At 38.2% G+C, this 16,398-nt stretch overlaps 1 protein-coding gene across 10 annotated transcripts in view; it reads right to left on the minus strand.

Moving 5' to 3' along the window:
* Nucleotides 1-1,025: 1,025 nt before the first annotated feature.
* Nucleotides 1,026-16,398, minus strand: part of NRXN1 (neurexin 1) — a 728,802-nt gene continuing 713,429 nt past the window's right edge. For all 10 annotated transcript variants that reach the window (XM_075147347.1, XM_075147346.1, XM_075147345.1 and 7 more), the window contains one exon: nt 1,026-2,037. In XM_075147347.1, the coding sequence (XP_075003448.1) occupies nt 1,730-2,037 (308 nt within the window). In that variant the 3' untranslated portion in view covers nt 1,026-1,729. The remainder of the gene's footprint in view (nt 2,038-16,398) is intronic.

The raw sequence follows: 16,398 nt of genomic DNA on the forward strand, positions 1-16,398 counted from the left end.
ATATGTTTAATTAAAATGCATTAGTGTGTTATATATGCAAGAAAAGCTGTGTGTTACTTTAAAACATGATGAACTTATATTTGTCTGGTTATGATGTCTTGCAATACTACACAATCAACTTAGCTAAAAATACTTTTTCATATGTCAAAATGCCCACCATTGAAAAATACTATCGTGCACCTCAAGATTATTTCCTTTTTGGAGAAAGGGGTAAATTCTGCAGTAGAATCAGCCTGGATAATTAAAATGGGTCGTCTTAGATCTTTTACCACCCAATGCTGTAGTAGCTGTCGTTCATATAACTGAATGCCAGATAAACACTATATGATACTTCCTAAGATTCTCAAGAAACTCATCATTCTCATATTTTCTTAAGAACAAGGTTTCTGTAAGGCAAACCATGCTCTCCAATAGTGAAGCTTTGACTGGAAGCCAAAGGCCAGTTTAAGTCACTAAATATTTAGCTAATTAATAAATGTACATTTCTAGGAAAATTGGCCATTCTGATCAACTTCATTGATGCATATCAGGAGCAAGAGATGGGGATAGGAGGAAGAAGACAAATTACAGTAGAGAGATATCTTTGCTTTCTAGTCCACTTCTTTCATACAAACTACTAAAACTTAATTGCAACAGAATAGAGGCTGTACAGGTAAGAAAAAAATTAGCTGACTCTTATATACATTCATACACATCCCCCTTAGTATAACCACTACACTGTAAATTAAAAAAAAAAAAAGAAGAAGGGGAAGAAGTCTGGGACAATTTATAATGGCTGCAAAAAAAATGAAGTATGTCTGTTGCTCCAGATGTCATAAAACTCTCTATACCTAGCAACACTTATAACATTGAGTTTACCAAAAATGGCTGAAGAGCAGATATAGTTTGCATTTTCTATACAACAGGCTATAAAACATCACTTATCACAGTCCAGAAAGCACATATAGATGTGTTTTTATATAAACATATGTAATAACATATTAAGCGTGCATGAAAATTTCCCAATGATTGCATCTATGCCCTCGTTTGTTTTTTTCTTTTTTTTTTTTTTTTGTGGAAATGTGCCTTATATTCCAGATTTTTGTTTTTGTTTTTGAAAATAAGGCCTCCGTACTATTTTCCTCACAACCAGAAAGGGGCTTTTTGAAAGTATTTCTACGTAAGTCTTCAGAAAAGCCAGCACTTTGTTTCAAATGCAAGTTTCCAATCACTGCTTCACTGCACCAGACGGCAAACTCTTTATGTTTGCATGTTGAGTCACCATATATAATGACAGTCTTCTCTGGCAATAAGACTAACTTACTTCTCAAGAAAGCGCTAGCACTTTGGCTAAATCCAGAATCATAGGTAGCTTCTTTTTTCTTTTTTTTTCCTGTTTTGTTTTTTTTAATTTGTTTTGTTTCATATTGTGCCTTGATGTTGTAGTAATACTCCTTGCTTTATGAATGCGTGGTGTCATCATTGTCTTTCAGAAATGTTCCAGCAACATAAAGACAGGCAGAGTAAATGAAAACACTGTGGATGTTAGGGAATTTATCAGCTCCTGTTTCTGAAAAACAAGAGCATGAAATGCTTGTTTTTAAAAACAGTCTTTCCTTTCTGATTGCATTCCCTGTCTTTTTTGTTTGTTTTTGAATGTGCTTCATAAAAAGTAAAGTAAATAAGTTTGTATTATGTCTCAGATAAAATGAAGACTATTTCTATACAAGCGTTCTTTTAGATGTTGGGATCAGACATAGTACTCCTTATCCTTATTTTTCTTGTTTTTGTTGGAACTTTTAGCGCTGTTGGGCTGCTTTTCCTTGATCACAGCCCCATTGGATTGTGCTGAGTTACTGATGTAGTTTCGACTCTCATCTACGTGATACGATCCTTCGTCTCGATTCCTGTACTTGTACATAGCATACAGGAGAATGAGGATACACAGCGCTGCTGCTGCCACGATCCCAACTACCATGCCTGTTGTGCTGCTGGATTCACGAATCACCTCGGACGAGCCAGGGTACTCCCTTCCTCCTCCTGCCCTGGTAGGATTTGCTGTAGGTAGATAATGAAACAAGGGAGAGGTTATTATTGAGTTTGCACATTGAGGAGTTAGTCATATCTACCTGCTACAAACATGCATCTTTCTAATTGCACTCACTGGGTCAGGACTGCCTATCAACGTACCCTACTCTACCGGTTTGAAAACATTTAGGTTTGCAGCCCATTCCATTTTCATGTCTGTCAGCACAAGTAAACAGGCTTTTAAACAAGGAAAAGGACAGGAAGGAAAAATCTCATGTTAGCCTTCAAAAGTATAATTTCTCCAAATGCTGTTATTAAGCAAAGAATGCCTAAATAATCTGGAATAACAGGCGTGCCGCAATTTAAATGCTAGAACACAAACATCTGGGAGGAAAGGATCTCCCTCTCCCACTCCCTCCCTCTCTCTTTCTTGCCTTCTGTAAAGAAGAAAATGTGACACTATAGTACTTACTGAGAAGACAGTGATGATAAGAACTACTAAACAGAATGGGGGAAAAAATAAAAATTCCCCCTAATAATAAATGATAGCAGTCAATAAGTTGGCTACAAATATTGTCAGCTCTCCTTTAGACTTCCCTCAGCAAGCTTCTCAATTTCTCCTTTCCTTCTAATATTTTTGTTTCTTTTTTTCCCAAATTAATTATATTTACTTTTATTACTTTTAGAGAGCTATCCAACCCTACCTTCTCTTTTATAATTCAGAGTCTTCCCTGAATATGGCTACACTTTAGAGCACTTTTTCACTCAACTTCTCCCATTCCCTCTTTTCATCATTGACGCCAATGACATTCCTTCAAGCGAAGCTTTATGCCCGGAAAAAAAACGCTCAAATTGCACAGAGCAAAGGCTCAGCCTTCTAAGAACCCACCTCTCAGGCCAGACTCTGGTCTTTTCAGCTGTGATATGAACTGAACTGACCTATGTCTTCAGACTGTAAAGTCTTCTTGATAGGAACTATTGTGTTGTCTGGCACATTTTATCCCCTTGCACAGCCATGTGGAATGAAAGCCTAACTCCAGGAGGAATTTCTAGGTTAAATGCTCACAGCACACACAATGCTTATATATTTCCCATTATCTCCTTTCTTTATTGCATTTTGCAGAAGGAGGAGAGGCAGATCTTTGTATAGAATCACTTTAAGTGGCAATAGCCGAGATGGATCTTCTTCAGTAACTTAGCAAGTATCATGGACAAAAATGAAGTGACCTGGGTCTATGCAATATTCCTCTAATTATACCAGCATTTCCAAACTCCTGAGAGGCCGTGTACCCTCAGCACTGCCAGCCTTGGCTGAGCTCAGGAGCAAGAAAAGAGCAGTGAGTGAACCAGGTTTTCCCACTGAGCAATGCAGAATACTCTCATTAAGCATCCAGACTGGCTTATAGAAATCGCATTTTAAATCATTATGCATGGCTAACAAGGCAGTCAGTAAAATATAAATGTTAACTAAAAGTATTATTAAGCACTAGTTTTACAATATATTCATAATGTTAGCTTTATCAGGCCTTGCCTACAACTAGCATTTTATTGAAGTGTATTAGAGAAGTGTCTTGCTCAAGGTGCATGAAAGCACACTATGCCCCATAGTCACTTTTTTTGCACGGTAAAGACATAATAGGAAGATGATGATTTTAAGGATGCTACATTAAAGGTAATGCCACTCAAACTATCAACACTGGTCAAAAAATTGCAGCAAGTTTGGACAACCAGAATTAAAAGCAGCCACCAACTGCAGACATCCACAATTGGCCTATGAATAATAAAACACAGCAAAAAAGCCACAAACCCCCAAAAGCACTAAGTTCCCTCCCCACCTTGGTATTACTCATCATTTATTTATTGGTGATTTGTGTTCTTACTGTTGAAACACCACTTCCTGGCAGTTATCCAACATAGGTTTAAAGAAGGTGACATTCTATTTGGCTGAAAGAACAGAGGCACCACAGTAAGACTCAAGAAAACTGTCACTCGTGACAAATAGTATTTTAACTACTTTTTTTTTTTCCCCCCCCTCTGAAAGTTCCTAGTTGTTATGAGTTGGTACAATTGGTATTTTCTATGACTACAGAAGAGATCTTGAAGTTTCGCTTCAGAAGGCTGTAAGATTTTTTTTCATTTCAGGGTAGATGCTACCCTACTAAGAAATGTGGTCTGTCTCAAAGTAGTCAGTGACTCTTTTAGATCCTGTTTCTTCATTTTAGCTATTGTAGAAAATAGAAATTCTTTTACACATAGGGTGTCATTTATTGTTTTACAAGAGAGAATGCATTGTTGCAGAATAAAGACTCCTGAGTATTTCCATAACGAATGAAAGTGAGACGAAGTCTTATCTTACTGTGTATGATTTCAGGAAATTAATTTCTGTCTGAGAAATAATAGAAGCAACTGAATAAACTCTGTCAATACCTGATGGAATAACAGCTACTCTTTCTCTTTAAAATACAGACATTTGGGCCAAATGCCATCAACTAACTTTACAATTAATATCTATTAAATGACACTTAACAGCTTGCTCAGAGGAAAACATTCTTTTAACATTGCAACCTAAAAAAACCATGTAAGGAATATTTTTCAACGTCACCTAAACTCCTGCCTTTCACCTGATGGCATCCTTTTATTTTTAAGAATGTTTTCGCAATTATCTCATTTATCCCATCTGTCTGAGGAATATTCAACCACTACATTAATGTTATTTAAACTTACAACATTTTCAAAGCATCTGTTGTTACATTTGTTTGGACTTCTGTAAAAGGAGCAGTTCAGCAAGGGAAATGACTTCTTGCTATTTTTCTTCTGTTTACATTAAAATATCCTTTTAGCCTCTCAAGGCAAATGAAGGAGAAGGAAATAAGAGGAAAGTTTTACAAAGCACATGGGTTTGTCTGTGAGCATTTTAGGTAGGAAAGACTAATGGAGCGCTTGCAAGTGTCCTACTCTGAGACAGGAAGGAAAAGGCCACTGGGGAAAGGCCAGCCTACACTTCTTCTGAAATCCATAACATCACTGAAACAGCTGCCTTCCATTTAAGTAGGACCTTTATTTGACTAAGACTGGAGTACCCAAGGGGAATTTACCTGGATTCTTTTCCCCTGAAAGACAGGAACTATTGCAAGGGACAACAGATGATCTCAATGGAAAACAAGTAAAGATCATAAGGTTACAGAAATCTTGCTCTTTGCTTCCCAACTCTTTGAGAAACACAAGACGCCGTTTTCTTCCCAGCACCTTGGCAGCTGAACCAGGCAAAGTCACTGGCTCCTGGCACAGCAGCAGAGGTATGTCTACGAGTAACCTTGTCTGCTACTCGGTGCAGTCCCTGTTAGTGTCTGCAGCATCAAAAAGACACTAACTTAATCCCAGATAAAGTTTCTTATTGTAAATGAGAAGCTAAATACCTTATAGGTGAATGTTAAGATTAAATGTCATAAAAAAGACCCCCATTTTTAAGAATAACAAGTCATCCCCAAGAAATCCTGAAACAATCTATAGTAAGTTGAGGATGGTTTGATTAGGAACAAGAGAAAATCATGAAGACTGTGATTATGCTCAGATCATGCCATAACAGTGAGAGGAAATAAAAGTTATCTTGTGGTGCAATGATCCCGTCTTAAAACAACCTCTCTGATGAACAACTCTTCCTCTGAACAGCATAGAACCAGCCTTTTTGGATTGCCTCAAAGATCAGCTTAGAAGAGATTGATTTTTAAAAGCCTCTTCTACCACTTATGAAAAACTTTGCATGAAATAATAGCAATTGAGCACAGTTTTACATTGTGTAATAATGGATTAGCAAGTTATTATTCTTGACTGTATTTCTAAGTGGTTTAAAATTTAAAGGGAAAAATCTGACTATTTTCAGTGCCCAGTTTTCATTAATACTGTGAAAAGAAAATTGGAATTGCAGGCTCCCATGGTGTTCGTGAGTTGAAATTAGCATACTTCAAAACAAAAAACCTAACAGAAGGACCCCAAACCTGTTTTCTTTACATTTATGCCTTCCCACAAACTGTGAATAGGAAATTACTCATAAGACAAGAATGTTTAACTACTGCATTTGCAATGAGGCATGAAGGCAATTATTTACAGGACACATACTAATTTTCACTCTGTGTGCTATCATTGTAGACCTGTTTGTGGTCGACTTTCTGTAGCATTGTTGGATTCTGGTGAACTGGTTTCTGAGCTCACTGCAATTTCAATGCCTCATTACAATGAATACGTCTGAAAAACAAATCTCAGTGCTTCCTCTGCTGAACCGGTGGGATAGATGCAGCCCAACTGCAAAACCAGGATGGGGATCTGCTGTAAACTTGTGCAAGAGACTAAGCTCAAACCCACCCTGGTCTGAATACAGGGGTATCTCAGCCTGCTCCCTTCCTACTGAGCCTCAAGTGGCTCTTGAGGGAAGGCAAGAACTGGCTCCCCAGGGGATGTCCATCAATGACTGAGCTGTCATGGGAGAGAAGGAGTATGAGGTGGTTCCACATGTGGCTGCTATAGCTGAGTGACAAACTTTCATCAGACTTGGAACAGTCTATATCCAAAGCCACGTGAGAGAGGTACCACAAAACTAGGTGCATTGCTCTACGCTCTTTGATCATAACGGTATCATGATTCAAAGAGAACGGGAGCTGAGACCTGCACACACAAGACACTGTGATGTGATGGAGAGGTGTGGTGCTTATGAACAGCGTAGCTACATTTGCCATCTCAAACCATTGCATTTGTTCTAAGAAATCTGTCAGATGCTTACTGAGCTTGAGGGAACAAGACAATAACCTACTTTCAAACGATTTTAAGAGAAAATTATTAAGGTAACTGTTTTAGTCTTTGGTGCGCGAACGCAGGTTCTTTACTTCCTATAAATTGAAATCTCGAAGGTTCTCCGAAGGAAAGATATAATGCATTAAAATACCTCTTAAGTGACGTTCACTAACTTAGATAGTCATAAAAATAGTCCAGCAGCGAAACACCATCCACAGCTAAAAAGGCTGTTTTGCTAAGAAGCTAAACATTGTCTCTGCACAGAATATAGTGTTTATTTCCAAGTGCAATGATTTGCCATATATTGCCTTCAAATCATTTACAAATACTACCAACTCCTTAGGACTGCAGGTTTTGCAAGTAACATTTTTCTTCCTGTGGTTGAGAGGTGGGAGGGTTGTTGTCTTAATCTTCTTTAAATGTCAACATAAGTGTAAAGGGAGATAGGTTAGTTGGTAGCACAGTGCCAACTGATAGACCATACCAAATCGATGGATTTTATAAGTTAATACGCTCTGCAGAGCTGAGGAGAATATTTCACACAATTTAATAAGAATCTTTTGTGAAGACATTTTCCACAAAACTAAATTTAATTTTAGCCAAAATGGAAAATGTAAACCAATATATCACTTAATGTTTTTAGCAGTCTTCATGCCTGTGCTCTTATTCTCTTTATTAGTATATTTTAACAATTTCAATTGTATTGCTCCTCTTTTAGTATTCCTCCTCTCCCAATATGCATCCTTTCTCCTTTTACCAGTTCAGCTGTCAGTCCTACCCCACTCTCACATTTGTCATTCACCTTTGCATCTCCGCTTCTTTCTTTTCTACATGAGTAATTTATCCCATCTTTGTGTGTGTTCTGGGAAATCTTTGGTAATTTTTTACTTTGCTTCAGAAATTTTGACTGATCAGCAGAGTCAGCGGGTGGTCTAGATTTTAAATTGAAGGATTCCTAAATGGGAAAAAAATTAAATGATTTTGCAAATAAGATAACATAAGGAAGACAAAAAACAAATATTACGCTACTGAGAGCATGTTTTCAAGCTAGAGCTAAGCTGCTGTAATCATGGGGAACCAGTTCAGACAGCTAAACCAGTATCTTTTGCCTGCAGCTCTAGCTCCCTGAAGACTCAGATGAACACCAGTGTTATGGCAAGAAAAGGGCAGGGGCACTGGAAACAAATTTTTGTGGGCAGCTAACTGTAAGACTGGCTTCATTGTACCAAAAACTTACAGTGTTAGTGACAGTGACATTTAGGCCCCACTGAACTTAGCGAAAGCTTTGCCACTGAGCTTTGCAAGACCAAGGTTTCATTGCTTGCTATTTTTATCATTATCTTGTCATTAAAAAAAAGCAAAAAAACCCAAAGCCAAAACCTAGACCACTTAATCTAGGAACGAGTTTTCTGCAAGGGAACAGTAAAACATAGTTGTAAAGAGTGAGGAATCCGATGGCTTGGCCTGCAGAGCAAGGAATGATTCTCGCTCATGAAATGAGCTGCAGGTGCAGACACCCACTCATCTTTGCAACCGTGGGTGATTCCCTGACTGTCTTCCTTCACTAAGCAGCTACTACATGAAGAGAGAAATGTCTGTGCCTCAAACATTACATATATGGCTTGAATGTTGGAGCTGAAGGCACACTGCATTCAATTTGCTCTAAACACTGTCATCAAGTCAGATCCATTACTGACAAAGTTGATAATGTGCCTGGGAAAAGAAGGGGCCAGGCTTTCAAGACATCCAGAATATACATGCATACACCCTGGAAACGCGACCACTACAAATACCAAACTACAGCCGCTGAACAAAGGCTCGGATACAACTTGCAGATATAGCTACACTTGTTCAGCCTGAATCGTATTGCTGCCAAGACCTTATATGCCTCTCTGGGGGTGGAAGAGAAAGATAAATGGATTTCAGGATTGATATAAATTACACTTGATGTAATTAATATTCTTTTTCTCATTACAAAATTATTAAAATTAATAAGATCACCTTGTTTTTCTTTGCTTCTCTCATCATCCTCTATAAAACAATACTGGTGTCTCTGATGTTAGCACAAGGAAAAAGATTGAGATATCTATAAAACTTTGTCTTATTTTGAAATATGCTTCTTATGTTCTTGCTGCTTTCATCTTTCCTTTCATTTATCCCTTTTCTGTAACTTTTTAAAGGGTATGTTCACAACATGTGCTGTATCTAGGTCAGAATCTACTATTTAAGCCAGCTTACATTTAAACTGTCAAGGTCCCAAATCTAGACCACAGCCCTTAACCTCAGGAGAAGTGCTGGTTTTGAAACCTATGGGCCAGAATAGCATGTCAGCACAGTAGAACAAGGTTTCATTCAGGTCTTTATATAGTTAGAAGGAGATAGTCTAAGGTCAGACTATTTCAGGTACATGCATCCTCATTACAGGTTACTTTTTCCTTGAATTTTCCCTCCTTCCATTTATGAGCAATATCCTCAGAGAATACCTAGTTCTCAAACTTGTCAGCATTCACCTGCCACTTTCGCAGGCTGTCAAATGACTAGTCACACACTAAAAAACCCCAATGTTTCCACAGACATTTAAATTAGGTGTTAGCAAGTAGCTGAAAATTAGCAGCAAGGGTCCTACTAGTAGGTATGCAAAAGATAATGAAAATTCACACTGTACTGATCGCTAGAAAACACCAAGAAAAAGTTTACCATTTGCCCTTATCTCCTTTGTCTGGCAGCGGGGTAAGCAACCCTGTTCACTGCCAGCAGTCTGTTAACATGGTAATTAGTTGATAAGCTGCAGCTGGCATACACCGACTACTTTGTAACACCATATGAATTGAATTTATCAGGTATTGCAAATGGTTAGTTAGAAGTACAATGGTTTCCTTACACACCTGTAAGTCCCGTTTGAATGCGGAAAAGCTGAGCTGCAACAGAGCGCTGGAGCAGACAGCGTCCTGTGTCAGTAAACTCGGAGAGGCAAGGCGCTGGCCTCTGCCCTGTCTCCTGCAAGCAGTGCAGCCAGCTTCCCTCTTCCTTAGCAAAACTGTATTTTCCCTGTTTGCTAGGGGTGGCTGCCTCAGGTTCCCATCTTTCTGTCTAGTCCTTCCCGCAAACAGTAGCTGAGGTAAAGCACAGGGCCTGATTTAACATCGCATTGTTCAAATGTGGTATGAGAGAAAGTCTTGGCATAGAAGTTGAGCAATACAATGTTAATTCAGGCCAGTGTTTTGGCTATAAACCTTTTTACACCTTTGCAAAATTTTGTCTTTCTTCTACTACCATGTCCATAAAAACAAGGATGATAAATAGTCCTGGGAAAATTTTCTTTTCTACAAAAAGAGGCAAATTCAATGCATGTGTATTACAAAGTGACAAGAAGTAGTTTCAGTGTCCACAACACAGTATGCAAGAGAATTTATGCACTAGATGTGGCAAATCAAACCAGGATGAAGCGTAGCTCAAGGAACCCAATGGGCTTGCATTAATCAAGGCACCAGTAGCACTTAGTCTAATTTCAAACAAACCAGAACAACTCATTTATTTATGTCAACAATCTTGGTGCAGTCTTGAGTCTACGTGTAAGCTTGATTCAAAGGACCAATTTTTAGGATTATACAATTTAACTTAGGATTTTTAAGCAGATTCCCATGAAAATTAATGGAACTTGTTCCAGACTCAATCAGCTATTTACTTCACCCTTGTGCAAACAAATCCTTTGCCTTTCCAGAACTCCTTATTTAATAAGACAAAAGTCTCACTCAAGTCAGCAAATTACTAAACTATTTCGGGAAACCTCAGTTTTGCAATTACTAATTTACTTATTTTCTCCGTTTTTCCAACCAATGTCAGAGTGTGAAATCCACCCATGGAAAATGTTTTGAGAATCCACATAATCTTTATTTGGCTTTATTTAATTGGTTTCAGTAAATCTAATGTTTACAAAATAACCTGAAACCCCAATTCCTCTCTCAGGATGCAGATTAGGACAGGTCAGTGCTGGTTTTCTTACACTTTACACTTCTTACACTTGTGTATTGTGCTTCTATCCCAAATTGGAAAGACCATACTTTAGAAGTCAAAATAGAGATTACTCCCTGTCGGAGTTCAGAAAACTTCAACTGGCATGATCAACAGGGGCCACATAACGGGTAAGATCTGACTTGTATTTTAAAAAAGAAAGAAAGAAAGATTATTAGCATCTAAATGGATGATATAGTTTATCTATTGAAATATACATAAAAAAATCCTTCATGATAGTTCAAAAAAAAAAAAACAACCAAACCATATAGGGTATTTTACACCCTGTTCTTCAGTTAAGTGATTCTTTGATTCCAGATTAAAAAGATCTACACCTTTTTTGAAAATGGTGGAAACGTCTCATAGTAAAGGCTGTCAGAGCACACACATCTTTATTTCTCTGGCTAACAACTAAGAATCACAAAAGATTTAGAACTGCCTGGAACCTATTTTCACATATTAGGGATACATGCACAGAAACTGGGACTTAATTAGTTGTATTAGTTGAATATCAGTCTTGAAAATCAGGACTGCTTTGTTTAAGAGAGCACAGTCATAGATCCAATTTCATTTTTTCTGACAAAGCCACTGCATTAGCAGTCAATTAATTCTTTAAGGTCTATGTAACACCTTATTCAGTAATTTTGTACTTTGTTAGATCTATTTCTTTTTTTTCTCTGGACATATCTCACTCTCTGGTTAATGCTGGAATGGTCTGTAAGGCAGGTTCTTTATCTGGGAGTAGCAAAAAGAATAGGTCAAGCAACTGCTTATATGCTAGCAACAGTGTTTCCTGCAAATTTTTCTAGGCAAAGTCAGGAAGGTAAGCTCTCAAGAGCATATGCATATACTTGTGGGGAGGGAGAGAGAAAACAAGAGAGAATGAATATTAAATGGATTGTGAGACACGTAATTTTCCCCAAATAGCCTCAACAATGAAACAAGACCACATTCCTCCACCTCGGGTGTGTGCTGCATGAGAATAGACTTCTCCTGCTCTCCTCCAACCCTGCCCACAGAACTGCGACCCTTAGCTCTAACCTGCTCTCCATTCGCTTCCTCTCACTCACACTGTCTCATGCAGGGATTGTACACTTGCCTCTGATCGACTAACATATCACTTCTACACCTGAATAAAAGGACACTATATTAATGGACATGTTATTGTCCATGATCCAGACAAGCACTGATTTCCACCTAAGTCTGTGGGGATGACACATATTGTCCACATGCGTCTGTGAATGAGTGATGTGGAGTGCCCGGTTTGCTTCTCTGCATTCACATCCCAGTCCCGGTATCACAGCAGGATCACATGCTTTAGCTTTGCCTGTAAATACCTTCAGAACTGAGTCACAAACAGTGTTTTACGTTTTAAAAAGAAAGAAAAATAACAGAGCCTTCTTTCATGGGCCACCCCTTCAGGAGCATTGAGTAATGTGTCCATTTTTCTTAAATTATTGTTTATAAAATGAGTAAATGTCTTCAAACTACTAGAAACATTACCATCTGGTTTTGTCTATGCTGTGGAGGTGTCTAACTCCAAACCACTGAACATGTAACAGCAGTACTAATAACTGTCGCTTAATAAATTTCTCTGAACTGCCTTTTCATGTTGTCTGCATACGTCTGAAGCATGAGGTAGAGCTTTAGCTACTGCCATACAAATAATAACCCCGGTATTTACATCATGAATGTTTGCCATTCTTATACACATTATAGAAGTGAGAACATCCAACTTTAGCAAGAATATGATTGGAATATGAATGCACCCTCAAAATTCACACACAAGGAAATCCGTTCATCACTTATGTACCAGTGGAGAAGGTCTTGTGCAAGTTATCAGAGAGCTTTGTATGATTGTCAGCAACCTGACGTCGGTATTTCTTACCAGTCTTAGAGCATAGTGAGCTGCTGATATTACATCGATAGAAAACCATTATGCTCAGGAAAAAAGCCAACTCCCTAGTTTCCATTCATATTCTGCCTTCTGATATATTCATATCGCTGTGACTGCAACTAATACATGCTAGAAAGCATTAGCCTGTGCTGTCATCTCTAGGCTATGTATTAAACCTCTCTTTGAATTACGTATGTTTGGCAAGGAGTATCTACTTAATTGTTCACATTTAAAAGGCATGTTTAGCTAACAATAGCTGCATTTTGTCTTAAAGTGTGCTTAAAAAATAAACTTTAAAATAATTTCATGTTGGTAACAAATCCCCTGTACCAGTTGAGGTTACACAAAGAATGGATGTATACAAGTGTGAACACCACCACTACTGCCAAAATTACACCGAATACATTTGAGGAATCAGAATTCCCTGAAGTATTGAAAAATTATTTATTATAGTGAAAGAAACCCCTTCCTTTCAGCACATGCTATTGTTTTCAGCTGTTCCCAACACTGGGAATGTATGAAAATCCTTAGGAATGTAGGAAAATCCTTAGAAAATCCTGGAAAGCAACAATTCTACTCAGTATTCTCATGTTTCAGTGACGTGGTGGGCAAAGAGCAGAGATCAGTGTTGGTACAATGGATCAATCACCATTTTTAACCCCATTTCTTAGATAATTTAGGAAAAAATTCTTTTTGATCAAATTCAAATGAGAAATGCCATATTTGTAATTCACAGTGACAGTCACTAAGAGCTCAGTCTATTGACAAAGAAGTGATTCAGTTCACAATAAAGCAATTTGGAAAAACGCAACATTTGTTTTCTGTTGCTTTGGGGAGCTTTATGATTTATAAAAAAATTAAATAACCTTAACAACTATTTTCACTTCAGTTATAGAAAAATTAATCTATATCTAAAGCCCCTCAGTTCCTTTATGTATAGACATGGTAAGTGCTAACATTTGGAAAGTTTGTAAATAAAGCATAATTTTCACCCTGTAGTAGCTCATACAGACACATCTAGAGGTATTTCAGCTAAGCATTTTAAAAGGCTTAGTCAAGACAACCCAGCAATCTTTCTAGTACTGGAAACGCGTATAGAACTAGAGGATAATTGGACTGAGGCACAAATATTCCCTTTATGTCTCGAGCCATAATGAACACAGTAGCCCTGTGAACTAACTGTAATTTTATTTTTCTTTGTTTCAGCTCCTTGCACAATGAATTCCATTAAGTGCATTAAATAGGGCACTTCCAGTGATGTATAAATTATAGGAGTCACTTCACCTCCTACTGCAATGTTATCTCGCTGCCAGATGCACCAGGAATACAGTGCAATAATTTGTGACAGGAAAAGAAGAGCAAAACTTCTAATAACGAGCATAAATCATCCGCAGTCCGTATTTCACAGCTCTGCCAGTTAGAAAAATAGGTGTCAGCGCTGGGACCAAAACTAAACCATCACAATGTGTTTGAGAACGTATGGTTCCTAGCCATCTCCATCTACCCAATACATGTTATCACACAGCAGGGGATGTACACACGCTGGAAGCAGTTCGCATGCAAAGCCCCATACTGTTCTGCTCACAGGACAAAGCCTTCCCCAAAGCAGTGACTGAACTCTAAGAGTCATCTTAAGTAGTGGCTTTTTTCCTCGCTCTTGGCTATACTGATGCTTTGGAGATTTCTGACCGTTGCCAGCTGTTTTCTGCAATGCAATGAGCCTGACCAAGATGTAGGAAAATCAACACATGCTCAAAGATCAGTCCATAAGCATCTAACTTATTATTGGTCCGTACTTAATAATGTAGGAAAATAACTGATCCCATTTCTCCCTCAGAATCAAGAATCAGGGCTAAGAAAGGTAACTAGTGCTACCAGTTGCTATACGTCACTGAACTCTGTCCTGACTATTCTTATCCTATTTACCTACAGAAAAAATACAGGACAAGATCTGATACCAGTTGAACACTGTGCTGAGAAGTGGAACCCAAGAGCTGCCAAACTGTCCTGGTTTCAGCTGGGATAGAGTTAAATTTCTTCCTAGTGCTGTGTTTTGGATTTAGTATGAGGAGAATGTTGGTAACACACTGATGTTTTCAGTTGTTGTCAAGTGCCCTCCTAGTCCAAGGACAGCTCCCGTGCCTACTGACTGAGCTAGGTACACAAGATGGGAGGGAACATAATCAGGACAGCCAGCCCAGCTGGCCAACGGGGTATTCCATACCATGTGACGTCATGCTCAGTATATGAAGGGTAGGCGTGATCCAGGAAGTACCAATTGCTACTTGGTTATCGGTCAGCGCGGGTGGTGAGCAATTGCATTGTGCATCACTCATTTTCTATATTCTATTATTATTTATTACTATTTTCTCTTTTCTGTTCTATTAAACTATCTTTATCTCAGCCCACGAGTTTTTCCTCATTCTCACCCTTCCGATTCTAGGGGGGGTGGAAATCCCTTGAATTTGGGGGGGGGTGGAGAGTGAGTGAGCAGCTGTGTGGTATTTGGCTGCCTGCCGGGTTAAACCATGACACAGACAAACGCTGATCAAGAGATGATGAAGTATTTTATTTGGTTGCAACGTGTGAACCTCTGTTGGCAGAAAGACACTTGTTTGAACCTGAAAAAAGCTTGTTTCTACAAGACCATTTTTTCACTTTGAAGGTTGTCTTCTGCTATAACTTCCAACACTAGCGAATACCATATATTCTGGCTTTAAGACTGCCAAAATCTCTATCCATCCCATTTCTATTGGGGCCATCAGGAGAGCTTTTGAACCCAGTTTCTAACTTAAACCTTTGTTTCTCCTGAGTTTGAGAAGGATTTAACTCTAATTTGCAGAAAAAGAACTGTTTGTGCATATGCTAAAAACTGTAAGACTTTTTCCGTGGTCTAGATTTCCCTGCCATTAAACTCAATGGTTTCACTTCATTTGACCCAGTTTGCACCTCTCTGTGTTTTGGAACATTTCAATAGCTACAGAAGTGGCTAGATAATAGCTAACAAATAAAATACCAGCCCAGTGTAACTGGAACAAATAAACTGTGTAGCACAAATGCTCACTGAAACTCAGCAGAAATCAGAGCTCTGTACAGAGCTCAGGAAAGGCTGGAACAGCAGTCCTGACATGCAGAATGGCAATTTGTCCACCTGCAGTTTTATAACTTTTCACATAAAGTCAGTAAATCATCCCAGGTCTTTTTTTTTTGATAGGTTTCCACTAACATTTTTCATAACTTGTCTACAAAATGAAAAGGCTTTATTATTTCCTCTATGACATGAAGCTGAGGAAACATAAACTGTTATTATTTTTTACTATTATTATTATTATCTTAATCATTATTCTTCATGTTGTTATTAGTATTTAGAGTAGGAGAGGGGAATGTGGAGAGACTGTGAAAGCAATATGTGTTGCCTTACTATACAAAACATAATGCAAACAAAATATGTTGACTAAATTTTGCATGCTAATAAATTTGTTATGACTTCATCCAATTATGGCACATTTAGCAGTTTGTATACCACAATGAAATCTGCAATTACAATTTTTGTGACTTTATGTTCCAGACAAGTTGATGGGATTGCTGCTTAGCAGCTCCTAATCTGGTCTATGTTTTTATGTCCCATATGAAATTTGCTGCAAATTGCATCTTTCCATTTATTATTTAGAAGACAGGTGCACAGAAAGCGAAGCTGG

This window comes from Calonectris borealis, chromosome 3 (genome assembly GCF_964195595.1).
Source record: "Calonectris borealis chromosome 3, bCalBor7.hap1.2, whole genome shotgun sequence".
NCBI lineage: Eukaryota > Metazoa > Chordata > Aves > Procellariiformes > Procellariidae > Calonectris > Calonectris borealis.